Below are 14,506 nucleotides of genomic sequence, written 5' to 3'. Positions count from 1 at the left end.
TCAACATACTAAATACTCGCATAGTCAAATCATACTATATAGTGCAAGTTGCTCAAGCATAACCAGATTGATCCACCACTCTCTACAGAAAACTGATAGATATCTCACCGTGTTCTGTCAATTCCAAGTCAAAAGTAATCCAAGTCCACACACAAACTTTTTTAAGCCGTCTATCAATTTGTGAATCCTCCCAACAACAACACGGGGACAAAAGGGGTGGGGGGAAGAACAATGAAAGAAAGAACAGCCAGACCATATACTAAGCCCTAGTCTCAACTTCATCTCCCTCATAAATCTCCTCCCCGTTTCCTTCCTTGAACCGCTCGAGCTGGTCGGAAATGTAGCGGTGCATGTGGTTGTCAGCTTCCTCCTTCTCCTTGACTCTCTCCGGGTCATCAGGGTGCACAGAGTTGGCGACGGAGCGGGCGTCGTCGTCTGCTCCGTTGACGGAGGAGTCAAAGTCGCTTCTGGCTGAGATGGAACGAGCCGTCGATGACCGCCTGAAGTGGCGCCTGGGACCTTGGTGAGGAACTCCCTTGTCAATGTGCCTCTGGAAGATGTCATCAAAGTAGTGCGCCATGCCAACAGATGGCGTCCGAGGGGTCTGTGGCAGACGGCAGTTGACACTATTGTGAGTTCAAGTTAGCACACCAGTCATATAGTCATATAGAGAATGGGAGAGACAAAGAAAGCAGGCCAAATGAAAAAGACTCACCCTGTGTCATGAATCAGACGAGCAATGAGGCCAGTCCATCCAGTCTGGTGAGTGGCACCAAGGCCCCTACCAGTGTCGCCATCAAAGAACTCGTAGAACCAGAGGTAGTCCTTCCAGTTCTCATCATAGTCGAGGCGATCATCGCCAGCGTTGATGCTACGCCTGCCAAATTCATCTCGCGCAAAGAGATGCTGCAGTCGGTGCTGAATCTCCTCCGAAACCTTGCCCAAATGCATGTAGATGCCGCTCCCGGTGGGACATTCGACCTTGAACTCGGGCCCGTAGAAGAGGTAGAATCGCTGCAGCGATTCGATGAGCAAAAAGTTGACGCAAAGCCAGATTGGCCCTCTCCAGTTGCTGTTGCCGCCAAAAAGCCCAGTATCGGAGTCTCCTGGCACGTAGCCGACCTTGAACTCCTGGCCCTTGACCTCCATGGAGTAGGGGTGCTCCTTATGATACTTGGACAGCGAGCGGATACCGTGGTCACTGAAGAACTCATCCTCGTCCAGCATCCTCTTGAGAATCTTCTCCAGCCTCTCCTTGCTGACGATTGACAAGAGGATACGGTCGCCCTTACCCCTCTTCCTGATGCTGGCCATGTTTCTCTCAGCCAAGTCACATCGGTTCTGGACAAACCACTCAACTCTCTTCTTGAATGAGGGCAGCTTGTTGATGAGCTCCGGCTCGAGAGTCGCGGTTGCGTAAAGGGGGATGAGGCCGACCAGTGACCTCACAGGGAGCTGCTGCAGCCACGGGCCTCCCCATGAGATGGCATCATAGTAGAAGCCGTCCTCCTCGTTCCAAAGAGACGCTTCGTCCTTCTGTCCGGTCCGGAAGGTCATGGCATCGCTGATGAAGATAAAGTGCTCAAAGAACTTGGAAGCAATATCCTCGTAGATGCGGCGATGCTTGGCCAGCTCGAGAGCAATGTTGAGCATGCACAGGCAGTAGAAAGCCATCCAGCCAGTGCTGTCAGCCTGCTCAAGGACGCCTCCCGTGGGCAACGGCTCAGAGCGGTTGAACAGACCAATGTTGTCGAGGCCCAGAAAGCCACCTTCGAAGATGTTTTTGCCCTCGGCGTCCTTGCGATTCACCCACCAGGTGAAGTTCAACAGAAGCTTTTGAAAAACTCGCTCAAGGAAATCAATATCCTGACGTCCGTATAGCTTTCGTTCAATCTTGAAGGTTCTGAAAGTAGCCCACGCATGGACCGGAGGGTTGACGTCGCCAAAGTTCCATTCATAACTGTGAGCGCTGTCAGTACTACAAGCTACGAGGGTTTCGTCCTCAGGTGATGATGGATGAAGATGACTTACGCGGGCAGTTGGCCATTGGGGTGGCAGTACCACTCCCTGGTGAACAGATCAAGCTGCTTCTTGGCAAAGTCGGGGTCAATCATTGCCAGGGGAATGCAGTGGAATGCACTGTCCCAGGCCGCGAAGAACGGATACTCCCAGGAATCGGGCATAGACAGAATGTCGTCGCAATACATATGCTTCCATTGTGAGTTTCGGATCCCCATCCGCTCTGGGGGCGGCGGAGGGTGGCCGGGATCTCCCTTTGCCCAGTGATCCCAGACAAAGTAGTAGTGCTGCTTTGTCCACATCATGCCGGAGAAAGCTTGCCGCTGGATGTTGCGCAAATCGTCGGCAAGAGGAAGCGGACTGATTCTGTAATAGAACTCATCCGCCTCTTCTCTGCGCTTTTCGATAATTTCATCAAACTCTTCTTCATCTACATACGACTCGTTCCGTTTTGTGAACCGGAAGCGAACAACTGCGATTGTCTGTCAGCGCGAAGCGAAGCAAACATGGTGTGTCAAGCCAAGATGGGGAAGGAGGGCCACCTACCGGCACATTCACCAGGGTTGACGCCGCCGTCTTCATTGAAGTTGTACCAGGCTGCGCATTTGGTGCCTGTCTGAGCAGGGTTGATGGCGCCCTTTTCTCCGCCAACGATGTACCTGTGGAAGGCATCCTTGACGTAGGGTTGTGCATTGGGCTGTTCATAGAGGAGCTCCGTGTTGGTGTCATTTTCCGTAAACATGAGCTGGGGGAAGACATCCTGTCCCGACGTGCCAACGCCGGGAGAGGGAGAGAGAAGGAAGTATCGCTCTCCCAGCTTCCAGTGCTTGGATTTGGCCGAGTCTTCGGTATGGGCCGCAATCGAAGGCTTCTTGTCCTCCGGCTCTCTGCCCCAGCTCCAGGTGTTTCGGAACCATACGTGGGGAACGATGTGGAGAGGGGCCGGGTCAGGGCCTCGGTTCCAGGCGGTCACACGGAAGAGGAGCTCATCTGGATCGTCGGCCTCTTTGGCGGTTTCGATGAAGATGTCCCAGTATCGATCGTCGTCAAAGATCCCGGTGTCAAGGAGCTGGTATTCCTTGTCCTGTCTGGTTCTTCGTGCATTCTCCTTGAGAAGGTCCTCGTAGGGAAAAGCCTTCTGGGGATATTTGTAGAGAAATTTCATGTACGAGTGCTGGATCGAGTCAATATCAGAGCGTCTTCTTGCAGGTGGGATAGTGGGGGCGTCGGCGGTGACATATCAAGACGTACAGTCTAGCCAGGTGAGTTAGTATACGATTTAGACGAAGAGGAGGACGATGTTGGCTTACAGGAGTGTTGTCAAGATGGAAATGGGCCTCCTTGATGCTTTCTCCGTGGTTTCCTTGCGGATTGGACAGACCGAAGAGACGCTCCTTCAGAAAGGGACTGGCTTCTAGATCAGGACCATGTTCTACCTCAAAAGATCGAGAGCCGGAAGTTTGGGATGGCATACTCTTCTTCGTTCCAGAAAGAAAAGGCAATGTTCTGGTATCCATGTGTATCCGAGACACCGGCAATGCCGTCTTCGCCCCATCTGAAGGCTCGAGATCGTGCATGGTCGTGTGTAAAGTCTGTAGAGGCAGGGGATCAGCACAAGCTCAGAAGTTGGCAAGAAACTGTGATTTGGAAGTACGTACGGCTCCAGGCATCTCCGTCAGCACTGTAATCCTCTCGTACTGTTGAAGACAGACAATTAGCATTGCAATCCCCTTGTCTTGCGTCCGTATAGGAGCCATTGTACCTGTTGCCCACTGCCTCTCGGCGACATAAGGGCCCCATTTCTTCCAGTACTTGGTTCGCTCCCTGTCCTCCTTCAGTCGCCTCTCCTCCTCGGTGAGGTACTCGTAGCCATCGTGAACGACCATTGTGCGAAGGTCCTTGGCAAATAGAGGCTGGAGTGGTCCGGAATCGATGCCGTGATGCCGGTGCTCCTGCGGGGATCAGGAGAGGACAGACAAGGAGAAGGTCGAGGTTCAGGAGAGAGCAACAGAGGGGCTGCGTGACGGGAAAAGAGAAGGGAGAAAAGCAGGAGCTGGAGCTCGGATTCTTGTAATCAAGCGTTTGTGCTTCAATGGCAACCGGACTCCAAGCAACAGCCTATCAGCAGTTGAGCTATTTCGTCTTGTCCGAGCGAGCTTGATTTGACCTGGGCTCGATGGCGGCTTGACGAGGCGCGAGTCCAACGTGGGGCTGGCGGGATGATGGAGGGGCAGAGGTTAGGGGGGTTGATAGCGCTATGGCGGGCAGCTTACAGTGGTTGCACCACCTATCGGGCGCCGTCCGGGGCGGTTCACGGGCTGCAGGTTTGTTGGTGCCTAACACCTGACGTGATGACGATTCGGGGGGCTACGTGGAAAAAAGAGTGGGAATGTCCGGTTTGGCATCCAGAAACCGGATCTAGGCTCGACCTTGGACGATGCCGCAGCAGTTGCTCGATTCCAACCGTACAAAACGCAGATACTGAATACTGAAGGAAGTCAGAGTTTTCAATGTCCCTTGTTCCCACATGGCAGCCATTTGAGACCAAACAAGGCACCTCGGTCACGGTTACCGCCACGGTACCTGCGAGTGGTGGACGAGACGCCTCAAACGGTGCGAGTCTCGCTGTCACGCACCGGTAACCATGACGTCGCTCCTCAAGCGTCGCGGAAGCAGGGCAGGGGCCAATGGCGGAGCTTCCGACCTCACGCAGGCTGTTGATAAGCAGGCTTTTCTCGCAGCAGCTCTGCATGACAGTTGTTCGCCCAACTGTCTGTCTGTTTTGCATACTCGTAAGGTGCTGTAGCCGAAGCCCATTGCAGTTGAAGTGCGAGAATTAAAGGCAGCCAGTTCATGAGGAGAAGCAGAGCAGAACGGAATTGGACGGCGGTATGCATTTTGCCGTGACGTCAGAGGCCGTGTTACTGGCCCAGGCCAGAACAACTGGAGCCAGCACAGGTCTAGTAGACCAGCAAACCAAGAGCCTTGCCTGGCACAAACAGGCCGGATAACGGACAGCCTTGTGATTGACAGACAGAGCTTGACCAAGCACTAACAACTGCACCAGTTAATTGAACGCCCGCAGAGAGCCCTAATATTCGGGCATCGCTGTTATCGTCGAGAAGACGTTGGCCGGAATGCCTGACGACTCAACAGATGCAAGTCAGGCACTGCCGTCCGCCACCGAGGCTGAAGCCAGGAGGGGTGAGGTAGGGGTCGGATGCACAGGTAGGGTTGTAGAGGTAGGGCTCTGTCGGGTACTGTCGCTTGCAGGAGATGCATTGTGATGGCCAGGGTCAAGAGCTCCAGTACCTTAAGAACGACAAATACCCCAGGCAGCAGTACACTGAGATGAACGTTGATGGGTGATGTAGAGATGGGTAGTATCCAGAACAAGAGACACCAACTCATCTTGTACAAATAGATTGAGCTCGTATTCCTTTGCTTCCTCTACAGTACCTACTAGGTAATACCAGGCGCAAGGGGTCGCATTGCTCTCTCGATTGGCCCCTGTCCCAGATCTCCGAGCCGCCAAAAAGCCTCCAGGGCTGCCACTGCGCTAAGGCCGCCGCTGAACCTGAACCAACAGATCTGGCCAGTTCAGGTCGAGCTTCCACCTCACTCGACCTGTCTGTGAGCTGCAGAGCTTCGCCACAACGAATTTCGCGGCCTGTTGACGAAGGTTTTCAGTGCCGAGTGTCCTTTTTGCCTCTGCATCTTCTGACCTGCGCCTGCTGTTGCTTTTCATCCATCATGTCTCATTGACTGAAGCTCTCGTTTACTGTGAAATCCCCCTCCGTCCTCTATACACCTACCTGTAGCCTTTCCTTTTCTGTCCTACCTCATTTTAATCCTCCTAATTAAAAAACCGACGAAGAAGACAAAGAAGAAACCATACGCGCGCCCTCGTCTGCCTCTGACTAGAGCATCGCCACCCTTGTTTACAGCTCTCTCTCTCTCTCTCTCTCTTTGTTCTCTCTGCCTGCAGTCTCCATCTCAACATGGCCGACACGGTGTCACTCCTGCGGAGACTGATACTCGAGTCACCACCGGGAGAATGGGCTGTCAACCAGCTCCGCGAGCTGCTCATTGGCGCCCTCAAGCAGGGGCCAATCCCTCAGCATGTGGCCTTTGAGATGGACGGCAACAGACGCTACGCCAGAAGTCGCCGCATGGAGACTGTCGAAGGGCATCACCGCGGCTTTGAAGCCCTTGCTAAGGTTCGTTGCCCGTCCCTCCAGCGCTGTTCCCACTTTCGTCTCTGGGTTATTGACATGACCGCTCTAGATTATGGAAATCTGCTACAAGTGCGGCGTCAAAGTCGTGACTGTCTACGCCTTCAGTATCGAAAACTTCAACCGGCCAAAGTACGAGGTGGAGGGACTCATGCAGCTCGCAAAGGTCAAGCTAGAGCAGCTGACCACCTACGGCGACATTCTCGACCGCTACGGGGCTTGCGTCCGGATCCTCGGCCAGCGCGAGCTGATACGCGATGACGTGCTGGAAGTCATGGACAAGGCCGTGGCAAGGACGAAGCATAACAACAAGTACGTATCGCGCCCTTGACCAAGGCTTGACGCTAGGTATCTAGAAGACAAAGGAAGGCTAACCAAACTTTGTACAGGGCCGTCCTCAACATCTGCTTCCCCTACACCTCGAGGGCCGAGATGACAACAGCCATCCGATCCACCGTGCAAGAGTTCCTCTCCCCAACTCCGCCCAAGAACACGCCCTTCTCGCCGTCGCGCATCAGGCAAAAGATCCTGTCCAGCCAGCTCGACGGCCGTGAGCCGCTGCCGACGATCCCCGATGAACCGCTCGACGGCGGCGAGTATGAGGACAAGGACTCGTATGAAGACAAGGACCCGTATGGAGACGAGGATGTCTCCTCTTCTGCTACTCTGCCTCCGGGCTCCCCTGAGCCTCGCCTGAGGTCAGGGTCGTACGGCTCCGCGACGCTGCCGAATCCCGACAACATCACAGTCGACACCATTGAGAGACACATATACACTGCCAATGATCCCCCGCTCGACATTTTCGTCCGGACAAGCGGCGTCGAACGGCTCAGCGATTTCATGCTCTGGCAGTGCCACCAAGACACGCACATCTTCTTCCGCAAGTGTCTCTGGCCAGATTTCGACCTTAAGGACTTTATATGGGTTCTCCTGGAGTGGCAATGGCGACAGAAGCAGTCGGACAGGGAGAATCCCTCTAGCAGATCGAGGAACAGCAAGGCGCGAAGCATGATGGAGTGAGCATGGCGACGATACCCCGTTTTCGTTCTATAGAGAGGCATGGCACATTTTACGCGATATCACTTGTTAGTACTGTAGCACGCGGCGCTCATTTGTTTTTTTTTTTTTCAGTTCTGATAGAAGCTCTCTTCGATTGTGCCGTGGATTGCCGCCCTAGACTGTAATTTGGTTTTTACATATCCTTTACTGATTCTCTCCTCTGCACTCATCGATGCACACCCCGCCAAAATTAGTTTTAACCATCAACGAGAATCGTAAACAAGCTCGCATGGAAGAAGCCGCCTACGGAATTCATATTGCAGCCACTGACACAAGCTCGGCCTCACCTTGAACGCGCGCGATGCTTCTCTCTACAGCTCGGCTGACGCCATAATCGGCCTTGCGTGGGGCTTCCATCTGCTATCCCGGAGCCCAGTTGTTCCGCTCAGCCAATAGCAGCCGTTTTTCCAGTCCAATGCGCGCTGTGTCATGCGCCGCTAGCTGTCCAGGAACGGCAGACCCGGCGGTACGTACCGCCGTATCTCGCGGCAGACGGCTGGCAGTTGTGCTCCTCTCCCCAAACTCAGCACCAGATAAGTCGACGATTTTCTGCTGCTCGACCTCAGCATCGCCGACTGCTGCAAACCGTCCCCGCGCCTCACCCGCATGATTTGGCTCCCCGACCGCAGATCTAGAGCAGGATGGCCTAGCCGGTCTCCCATACGAGGCGTCTTTTTTATTCTTTGTTCCCGCGTAGCAGCGTCCGCCGCCCTCTAGAGAAGGGTAGAGAAAAGTTCGCCCGCGTCCGTCGCCCCTCTACACACACACGCAACTCCCACATCCATCACCCGTGCCGTTTTCCCACCTCGCCGAGCCCGCAATGAAGTCGGCCAAGGCGCCCGCCGTGGAGGCGCCGTCGCACCGGAGGTCGCAGCCTGTCCGCCAGACGCGCACGAATCCTCCTCGCAGCTCGGCGACGGCTGGCCGCTCCGGGCCCAGAGACTCGCTGGGCGGCCCAGCTGGCGACCAGCCCATTGACATCTTCCCTGCCATCACCCACTTTGCCGACACCATTACCGCCCTGCCCAAGGAGCTCGTCCGCCACTTTACGCTGCTCAAGGAGGTCGACGCCAAGATATTCGCTCCCCAGGAGCAGCTGTTCAAGCTCGTCGCCTCCGCGAGGGCGCTCGCCGTTCCCGAGGCGCGGACGGACAATGACGCTTCGAGCACGGCGGCGCCGCAGTCCGCGCCCATGAGCGCCCAGGCGAGCTCCAACGGGGTTGCCCTCAACCAGCAGAGCCAGTCCGTGGCGTCGACCGACGAGGCCAGCAGCGGCGGCGGCGGCGTGTTCGATCCCTCCAACCTCCACCGCCGCCAGCTGTTCCGCCAGACCGCGATCAAGATACAGGAGATGCTCGTGTCGCTCGAGGAGAAGAACCACGTCATATCCACAGCCAACGATGCGCTGCAGAGGCAGCTGGCCCGGGTGGAGGACGTCTGGCCGTACCTGGAGAACGAGTTCAGCGACGAGGCCAAATGGGGGAGCACCACCCACTGGGCCTACCCCGAGAACCGCAACAGCAAGGCGGCGCAGGCGGCTGAGCGATCCAGACGCGACGGCGCGGCGGCCATTTCGGCAGCCGCACAGGCTCTGGCGGAACAGGCGGCCGCCCGGAGCGATGCCAGGAAGCAAGCCGTGCAGGCCAAGAAGAGCCAAAAGACGCACGCCGTCGACTCCGAAGCCGACGACCATGACGGCCGGAACAAGGACGGCGCCAACAAGAAATCCAGCTCGAGCAAAGTTCGGAAGACGGCCGAGAGCAACAATGTTGGCTTGGGCATCACCACCGGTGCCTCTTCCAACGGCAACCCGCCACAGAAGAGACGCAAAGTAGACAAGGAGAAAGACAAGGACAAGGAGAAAGAAGAGAAAAACAAGGACAAGGACAAGGACAAGGACAAGGAGAAAGCCGTCGCTAGTGGGGGAGAAGCGCCCGCAATGGAGCGTGCCATGAGCCTCGTCTTCGGTAACAATGCATCCAAAGCGAAGCCTACTGGTAGCCCTCGCGAGACACCGGCCCCAGAGGTGCCGAAGAAACGCAAGGCTCTGCCCACAAGCAGCGGCCAATCCAAGAAGAAGTATGTCGCCATCTCTTTTCTATTCCCTAGTGTACTCACCTCTTGAGCTGAGCTATGATTGAGATGCTGACTGCCTTGTGCTTCCTGTAGAAATGCCCTTTCGGCCACCATGTCCCCTTCAGCTGCCTCCTCCCCTGTCCTGGGAACCCTTCCAGAGAACAAGGCACCACCGAGCCGCCCGTCGCCCGCGCCAGCAGCGGCGTCCACGCCCGCCCCCCGACCGACGACGTCTCGCGCACGACAGAATTCCATACAGTCAAACTCAGAAGCCAGCAAGGCTAGGCCGTCCTCGTCAGCAGCCAAGAAGGCGACTGGCAACGTTGCCAGCACGCCCGAGATTCCCTCGGCGGCGAGCTGGTCCCGCCCCAACCACGACCCCGAGACCAACAAGGAAACCCCTGTGGCGGTCAAGAATGAGCCATTGCCGAAGGACGCGGAACGAGAAGACGATAAGCCCACGGCTACTCCAATTGCTACGGCCGTTACCACTACTGGCTCGTCAAGTCGTAGAAACAGCAGGGTAGAGGACGCGGATCGCAAGAGCGAGCCGGCACAGCCTGTGCCGCAATCGGGTACGGTCACGACCAAGAGCGGAAGAGCAAGCAAGCCATCCACGCCGGCGCTGCCCAGCTTCCAAGACGCGGCTGCTGCCAGGCCTCGGACGACGCGCAACGCAGAGCCGATGGGCAATGGCAAGAAGGCGCAGCAGAAGAAGGGCTCACAAGCTGTGGCCCAGCTCGCGGATGACGATGGAACCAGCAGCATGCAGGGCGACGACGGCGACGACGACGCAGATGTTGATCCGGACGAGGCTACATACTGCTACTGCAACAGCATCAGCTACGGCGCCATGGTGGCGTGCGATTCTGACGACTGTGCTCGCGAATGGTTCCATTTGGCTTGCGTAGGACTTAAGGTTCCGCCAAGCTCAAAGAGTAAGTTTCTACCATTTCTCCCCTTTGGTCTCTCGGCGAGAGGCGTCTATCAAGTAGAAGAAAGTCGATGCTAACTGCGCCTGATAGCCAAGTGGTACTGCCCCGACTGCAAAGAGCGCCTCAAGGTGGGCAGCAAAAAGAACGGTAGCCGATAGTCGACAGCTGTATCGTTACGGAAGCAGACGCTGGTCAAGCTTGCGGAAGACAAAGGCCGGTCTGGCTTATAAGGCCAGCTTTTCGGCGGGCTGCAAGATGTTGTCTGAGCTTTCTGTCTGGACTTGTTCATTTTTCCCGTTGTCTTCCATCGAGGTGAATGGCGTTTGGTTCCAAATTGCTTTATATTGTTCGCCTTGTTCTACCCTCCTTTACCACTCCTCTTTCTTGTCTTTTTGACGGTTTTTTTTTTTTTTTTACGAAGGCTGGCATGTACGATCATGGTCAGCTTCACATGAAGCACGGGGCGTTCTTTTTGCTTGTTCACATAGGATTCGGCCACACATAATATCAGGCTTTTTTCCCCCCTATTTTTCTATGTTGCGGATAGTATTCATGCTCGGGCTGCCAGCTTCGGATCTACGCAAGTCCTTTCTTCATGTTCTCTCTCTTGCCTTTTTGTTTTGTATGGGATGCCTCTGGTCCTTTGATAAGAGGCACGGGGGTCTTTACGAAGGGAAAGATCAGATGCATTCTCCATGGCATGTGGCATGTTGGAAGCGTAGATACATAGGTATGTTGATATTGGCGACGCGCAATCACGGAATGGGGAGGCAGGGCACTGTGGGATCTGGGGTGGGAAAAGGGAGGGTGGTTTAAACTGGCCCAAGGATTGTCAATCTAGTCCATGTTGATGGAGGGAAATGCGAGCGATTGGTTTTGATATCTTCTTTGTGTCCTCCTTTGATGCCTTTCGGTGGAGGCTGGGTGAGAAGAACGAGCGGGATTCTCATTATGTAAACCGAATGCAGATTAGGTAGCTTTTGGCAGGATGTAGCTCAAAGGCAGCTCTGCATGACTACATGTATAAATTGCTTTTCGTCAGTGGTGATAAGAAGTGGTGGCGATGGTGGTGGTGGTGGTGGTAGCAGTATGTAAGAGAATGTACATAGGTGGAAAGAGGGTGGCCCAATAGACGACATGCTTGATGAAGCGACGTGGAGCAATATGTGCGTGCGTGCCCTGCAGAGAGGGATTTCCATTACGTGTTTGGGTTGAGGTGGCTGGAGGGGATTGATGCCCAGGAGGGCAAGTCATGTATGGGGTTATATGGGGTCAATATAGGGGGAGAATTGTATCCAGTATGGAGTCTGGGGAATATGGAGACGATGGAGGTTGTGCGGAGTAGTATTATGATGGTGTGTTACTATGTATGTAGTATGGGGATGGAGGATGAATCCGCGGGGAAGACAACTGACATGGCATGGAGTTGCATCTCGTATATGCGTTGCTACTCATACACCCCATCTGTGGATCTTGGACGACACTCTGGTGGTTTGTTCCCATAAGTGAGGCTATACCGAGGGTCGAGAAGCCACAAATACTTGGCTAGAGCGCAGGGATTAATTTGAGTGAGTCCCTTTCTCCCCCCCCCCCCCCCCCCCCCCTCTCTAACCACCTTTACCACTTGATGTAGTACTGAAGCCTGACGAGAAGAGGACAGGTTTTGTCTCAAGGTGGCCGTATACTAATTGCTCTCTGCAAGCAATGAGTTACAGTAACACAGCATAGGCAGATACTCTTCGGCACAGAAATACAGCATAAGGTGCTGGCAATATAGGCGGCTAATACGGCACGGCAGCATGCAGACAACGGGGGAGAATTCCATCTGCTTGGGACCTGCGGATCTTCTGCTGGCGTTGAGATGATGTTTCTAGCAAAGGAGAAGCTGGCTACTCACGCAATTTGCTCGCTCTAACTGCTGCATCTCGACTTTATGCTTCCCCTGTCTGCATGTACAGTAGTTTATCAAGGTATTCGCGCACCATCATCCTTTTCAGTCAGAAATGGATGATGCAAATAGACGAATCTGGGCAACATGTTAGCTCATAGCAAAAGTAAGTTAGTAAAAGGGGGGTCCATTTCCGACTGCAAAACTCCTCCCAACAGTTCTGGTAGTGTTTCGTAGTTCCCTACCCTCACAACTCGCCTGATTTATCATCGTCCACCAAGACCAGGCTGATGCTGTGCAGTTCACACGCCCTCCCCCCCTTCCACGCCCGGTCTGCTTCCCCATACTTTGAATGGGGCAGAAAGGGGGAGGTTTCCAATGACCTGCTGATGTTGAAGCTAATGGACTATTACTCGTACTCCTTCAACGCGTTGGCAAGTAGCCCAAAAGTGCAACAGGGAGAGGCTTTAAACGGGACAGAGACCAAAACGGTGATTGTCCAATGTAAGACGAACTAGAAGACCATCTCTTGTGCACCACTCACGAGATGATTTGAACAAACCTCACAAAAGCAACATGACCAGATAAACTTGCCTAGGAGGTAACCTTCGCTTCATTTTAAACTTTGTACTCATCAAGGAGGTCCTTTTGGGGCATTCTCCCACGGGCTGCTTTGTCTTGACTGGACCTTGACCTCGTCTGATATTACTAGCGCTCCGCGTGATGTCCCTGTGCTTCATCCGCTCCCCTTTACATAACGAAAATCCGGGGAAGCAGAATTCTAGGCCCTTCTCCTTTTTAGCCCGACCGACCCTTGGACTACTAGTAGTTACATACCTAGTAGTAGTAGTTGGCAGCAATAAGTGCGGCCACCCCTTGCTTGTAGTATAGTCTAGTATTCTTGCAAAAGGGGTGGGAAGAAGAAAAAGAGCCGCATCGACGGTGTCGAGCTAGTGGCAGAATAGCCTGCTCCTCCTTCTAGTATGTACAGTACAGTAGAAGGGGGGGGTGAATCGGTAGGTGAATTTTTTTGGTGAAAAGAGAAAAATAGCATCGTTGCTGTTAAAGGCACCCGACAAGTTGCAAGAGACGAAACCAAGTCTAAGCTCGTTTTGAGGTTCGAGGCGGGGTGTCAAGCGGAGGAGTCTGTGGCTGGTGTGCACCGTCAAAAGATGTGGCTTGACCGAAGCAATCTCTCTATCGATAAGAAACTAGTGGCAAAAAAAATATGGCAGAGATTTTGCTACTGCTGAAAGGCTGCGGACCAAAACCTCGAGATAGATTATTGATTGATACCCAGTTTTGTTTTTGGCATACAACACACACAATCCACATCGGACAGCCAGGATGCGGTATGTTAACTCGAGATATACGAACCGCTCACTTGAGAGAGAACCTGCCTTACTGACCCCGACCACAGGATTGAGGACTGCAGCTTCTGTGGCCGGCCGGCCTACCCTTCCAAGGGCATCACCTTTGTCAGAAACGATGGTGAGTTTTGACGAGATCCCGACCTCACGACTTTGCCTCCTACCCTCCCCTTCTCCCCGGGGGAAGCCACTCCAAAGGGGGCCATCGACAGCTAATAACATGTTTATCCGTGCAGGCAAATCATTCCGATTCTGCCGATCAAAATGCAACCGCAACTACAAGATGAAGCGCAACCCCCGCAAGCTCAAGTGGACAAAGGCCTACCGGCGCAACGCGGGCAAGGAGATGACGGTGGACAGCACGCTGCAGTTCGCCGCGCGGCGCAACGAGCCCGTGCGCTACGACCGCGACCTGGCGGCCAAGACGCTCGCGGCCATCAAGCGCGTCAGCGAGATCCGCGCCCGCCGCGAGCGCGTCTTCTACAAGAAGCGCATGGCCGGCAAGCGCGAGCGCGAGCTGGCCGCCGCCCGCAAGCTCGTCGCCGAGAACGAGCACCTGCTGCCGCGGCTGCGGGGCAGCGAGAAGAAGAGGCTGGCCGAGCTGGCGGCCGAGAGGGGCGAGGACGTGGTCGTCGAGGAGGAGGAGCAGATGCTGCTTGCCACGAGGAAGAATGCCGTCAAGGCTTTTGGCGGCGAGCAGAGGAGGGTCAAGGTGCGGGTGGATGGTGGTGTGGAGGAGGAGATTGTGCGTACGATTCGGGAAGAGGTGGACGAGGAAGACGACGACGAGGATGTCGACATGGAGGACTGAGCGGGAGCAGCGTGGCCGGGCTCATGGCTTCTTGGGTCACGTCGACGACGACGACGACGACGGGTCTGGCCGCCGTTGTTGGGCTGGCCTTGAGAAACTGCTACAAGTACTAC

General features: G+C 54.8%; 4 protein-coding genes across 4 annotated transcripts; 3 read left to right on the top strand and 1 right to left on the bottom strand.

Moving 5' to 3' along the window:
* Nucleotides 1–259: 259 nt before the first annotated feature.
* On the bottom strand, nt 260–3,905 carry TRIREDRAFT_75036 (glycoside hydrolase family 63; the record flags this gene model as incomplete). The annotated part of the gene is made up of 8 exons (XM_006962172.1): nt 260–626; nt 716–1,960; nt 2,032–2,491; nt 2,566–3,193; nt 3,330–3,426; nt 3,494–3,611; nt 3,678–3,708; nt 3,807–3,905. 8 exons carry the CDS (start codon nt 3,903–3,905, stop codon nt 260–262), a joined length of 3,045 nt encoding a protein of 1,014 aa, XP_006962234.1.
* A 1,875-nt stretch (nt 3,906–5,780) lies between these two features.
* TRIREDRAFT_21534 (uncharacterized protein) lies at nt 5,781–7,274 on the top strand (the record flags this gene model as incomplete). Its single annotated transcript, XM_006961925.1, has 3 exons — nt 5,781–6,239; nt 6,307–6,566; nt 6,644–7,274. The coding sequence occupies exons 1-3, from the start codon at nt 6,021–6,023 to the stop codon at nt 7,272–7,274; spliced, it is 1,110 nt and encodes a 369-aa protein (XP_006961987.1). The 5' UTR covers nt 5,781–6,020.
* A 621-nt stretch (nt 7,275–7,895) lies between these two features.
* Nucleotides 7,896–10,482, top strand: TRIREDRAFT_75032 (uncharacterized protein; the record flags this gene model as incomplete). The annotated part of the gene is made up of 4 exons (XM_006962387.1): nt 7,896–9,144; nt 9,220–9,392; nt 9,483–10,327; nt 10,415–10,482. The coding sequence occupies exons 1-4, from the start codon at nt 8,134–8,136 to the stop codon at nt 10,480–10,482; spliced, it is 2,097 nt and encodes a 698-aa protein (XP_006962449.1). The 5' UTR covers nt 7,896–8,133.
* A 3,077-nt stretch (nt 10,483–13,559) lies between these two features.
* Nucleotides 13,560–14,393, top strand: TRIREDRAFT_120260 (uncharacterized protein; the record flags this gene model as incomplete). The annotated part of the gene is made up of 3 exons (XM_006962386.1): nt 13,560–13,564; nt 13,633–13,703; nt 13,819–14,393. 3 exons carry the CDS (start codon nt 13,560–13,562, stop codon nt 14,391–14,393), a joined length of 651 nt encoding a protein of 216 aa, XP_006962448.1.
* Nucleotides 14,394–14,506: the final 113 nt, after the last annotated feature.

This window comes from Trichoderma reesei (assembly GCF_000167675.1).
Source record: "Trichoderma reesei QM6a unplaced genomic scaffold TRIREscaffold_2, whole genome shotgun sequence".
In the NCBI taxonomy this organism is placed as follows: Eukaryota; Fungi; Ascomycota; class Sordariomycetes; order Hypocreales; family Hypocreaceae; genus Trichoderma; species Trichoderma reesei.
This window is presented reverse-complemented; position numbering and strand designations above follow the sequence as displayed.